The sequence below is a fragment of the Montipora foliosa genome, chromosome 8 (genome assembly GCF_036669935.1).
Source record: "Montipora foliosa isolate CH-2021 chromosome 8, ASM3666993v2, whole genome shotgun sequence".
Taxonomy (NCBI): Eukaryota; Metazoa; Cnidaria; class Anthozoa; order Scleractinia; family Acroporidae; genus Montipora; species Montipora foliosa.
In genome coordinates this window covers 12844392-12846891 of record NC_090876.1, presented here as the reverse complement: position 1 = coordinate 12846891, position 2500 = coordinate 12844392, and the positions used below count along the sequence as shown (strand labels likewise).

Below are 2500 nucleotides of genomic sequence, written 5' to 3'. Positions count from 1 at the left end.
CCCTTGTCAAGCTATTACTTGAAAACAAGGCAGATGCGAATATTCAAGAATGGGGGAGAGAAACACCCCTACACAAAGCAGTCACGCAGAAGAACGTAGCCCTCGTCAAGCTATTGCTTGAAAACAAGGTGGATGCAAACATTCAAGACCAGTTGGGTGAAACTCCTCTTCATAAAGCAGTCAAGTGGAAGAACGTACCTCTTGTCAAGCTATTGCTTGAAAACAAGGCGGATGCGAATATTCATGACCCGACGGGTCAAACATCTCTTCATAATGCAGTGATGCAGAGGGACGTATCCGTCGTCAAGCTATTGCTGGAAAGCAATGCAGCTGCGAATATTCAAGACTGGAAGGCAGAAACTCCTCTTTATAAAGCAGTCACACAGAAGGACGTACCTATAGTCAAGCTATTGCTTGAAAATAAGGCGGATGCGAATATTGGAGACGAAAAGGGAGAAACACCTCTTCATAGGGCAGTCACGCAGAAGGGCGTACCTCTTGTCAAGCTCCTGCTTGAAAACAAGGCGGATGCGAATATTCAAGACCAGCAGGGAAGAACTCCTCTTTATGAAGCAGTCACACAGGGAGACGTACCTCTTATTAAGCTGTTGCTTGAAAACAAGGCGTCCAGTCGGGAAATACACCTCCTTCCGCTCTTAAAGAATTTTCTAACATTTCCGCACAATCGTTGATTGAATCCGGAAGCAACGTTAACCTGAGGAACAACTAAGGAGACACCCCTCATGATATCGAAACTTTCAAAAAGCACTGGAGGGAATACCAACCAGCTGGTTATCCACAAGACGTCAAAAGCTCTCCACCACATGCATGGAGATTTTCCCCAGATGGAAGGAGGTCACTGAAATAAAACCAGAATCACAGGGTGAGATGAAGGCAGCAGATCTATTTCTGCACCAAATTACTAGATTACCCTTAATATGGCAGCGAGCAAAGCTTAGAAGAGGGTGTGCGATATACTGAAGAGGAATGGATAAGGAAAGGGTCTTAATGAAGAAACAACAAGAGTTATCTTCAGGCGAGGAAAAGTCGCTAGCTCGAGTTACACGACAGACCGAAATGACTAAAGAAGCAAAAGAAAAAGGACAAACAAGCGATTAATGTGAATTTAATGCTAATGTGAATTTATGTCACGAAATAAGGCTACTTATGATCACTTAACCAAGAAAGAGACATTTTGTCACTTGTCCCAATACGAATTTCGCTGGTCGAAATATATGCATTGATTGTATTCGCTTATGGATTTATCTCAAATTCATCAGAAATGTTAGCAAGATTAGCAGCGCAACAAATATCAAAAAGGACAACATTTTTAAGTTTGCAAAACATGTTTCGACATTCCTATGTCATCTTCAATTGCAGTAAGTCAGACAGTTTGAATTTGAATTTGAACAATTCACCGTTACAAAATGCGTTCCATATTTGCCTTACAAAACACGTTAAAGAATTCCGTTGAAGAGTACGTGTAGCGATTTGAACTAATCGTGGAACAACCTAGGAAAACCCATAGACGAAAGTATGACTAAATCTTAATGAAATAAATAAATAACTTCATTTATTCTCTAAAAGACCATTATTTTCCCTAATAGCGGAGCCGTGCGCCAGCGGAGCGCCATGGGAAGATTTTTTCGGCAATCTATCGACGCGAGAAATTTTGGTTATGGCGTCTGCGTACGTCCGTCCGGCCCGCCCATGCAAACTTTTGGGGTGGAGGTGGGGGGGGGGGGGGGGGCAAGGCAGCCTCTGGGGACGGGTAGGTTCAGGCAATTTTCGTTGTAATAATAACAATAACAATAATAATAATAATAATAACAATAATAATCAATAAGCTAAACATGGCGGCCGTTTACAGCGTACATCTTTGATATTGGACGTCCATGTTGCGGTAAATTGACACCTGTCAAGACAAGGTATCCGCTGACCAGTAACACGTGACGATATCGCGTGCTCACGTTTAGAGCACATCGAGGACAGCTGTTTTTTTTAGTTGACAGCTGACCAGGTACTGGATTTCGATTCATTGTTACATTTTATTGAATTTTAAACACATAACAGAAGCTTGTATTACATTTGAATACCAAGATACATATTTAAAAAAGAAAAGGAAAAAAAGACAACTCAAAGTATAACATACAAGCCAAAACAAGAAGTAATAGACAGCTAATTGCATACTGACCTGCACGGGACGGCGAATAACCGAACGAAGACCCCTTCAAAAGCATCTTCTTGACACTACTCGAAGCAACATTCTCTTCTAGACCGTTGACAGTTAGTTCCACTATTGAAATCTAAATCATTGGCAAGCGAAATGTTTTTCAATGTCAGTAGGCGGCAACGCCCATTTTATCAATGAAACAGCGACATTGCCCGACCTCTTGACGGCTAGGAAATAAGATTTAGCGATACTTCGTTATTTGACTCTTATTTGCTTATTTTTTCTTCGTTATTTGGAGCGCCTGGGGACTAAAAATCTTCAAAACTG

General features: G+C 41.4%; 1 protein-coding gene across 3 annotated transcripts in view; it reads left to right on the top strand.

The window, feature by feature from the left end:
* The window catches only part of LOC137967748 (ankyrin-1-like), a 22346-nt gene extending 20751 nt beyond the window's left edge, over nucleotides 1-1595 (top strand). For 2 of the 3 annotated variants that reach the window (XM_068814308.1, XM_068814309.1), the window contains exon 10: nucleotides 1-1595. This exon is cut by the window's left edge and continues 1096 nt beyond it. In XM_068814308.1, the coding sequence (XP_068670409.1) occupies nucleotides 1-692 (692 nt within the window). In that variant the 3' untranslated portion in view covers nucleotides 693-1595. The other variant, XM_068814310.1, reaches the window with a different exon arrangement.
* Nucleotides 1596-2500: the final 905 nt, after the last annotated feature.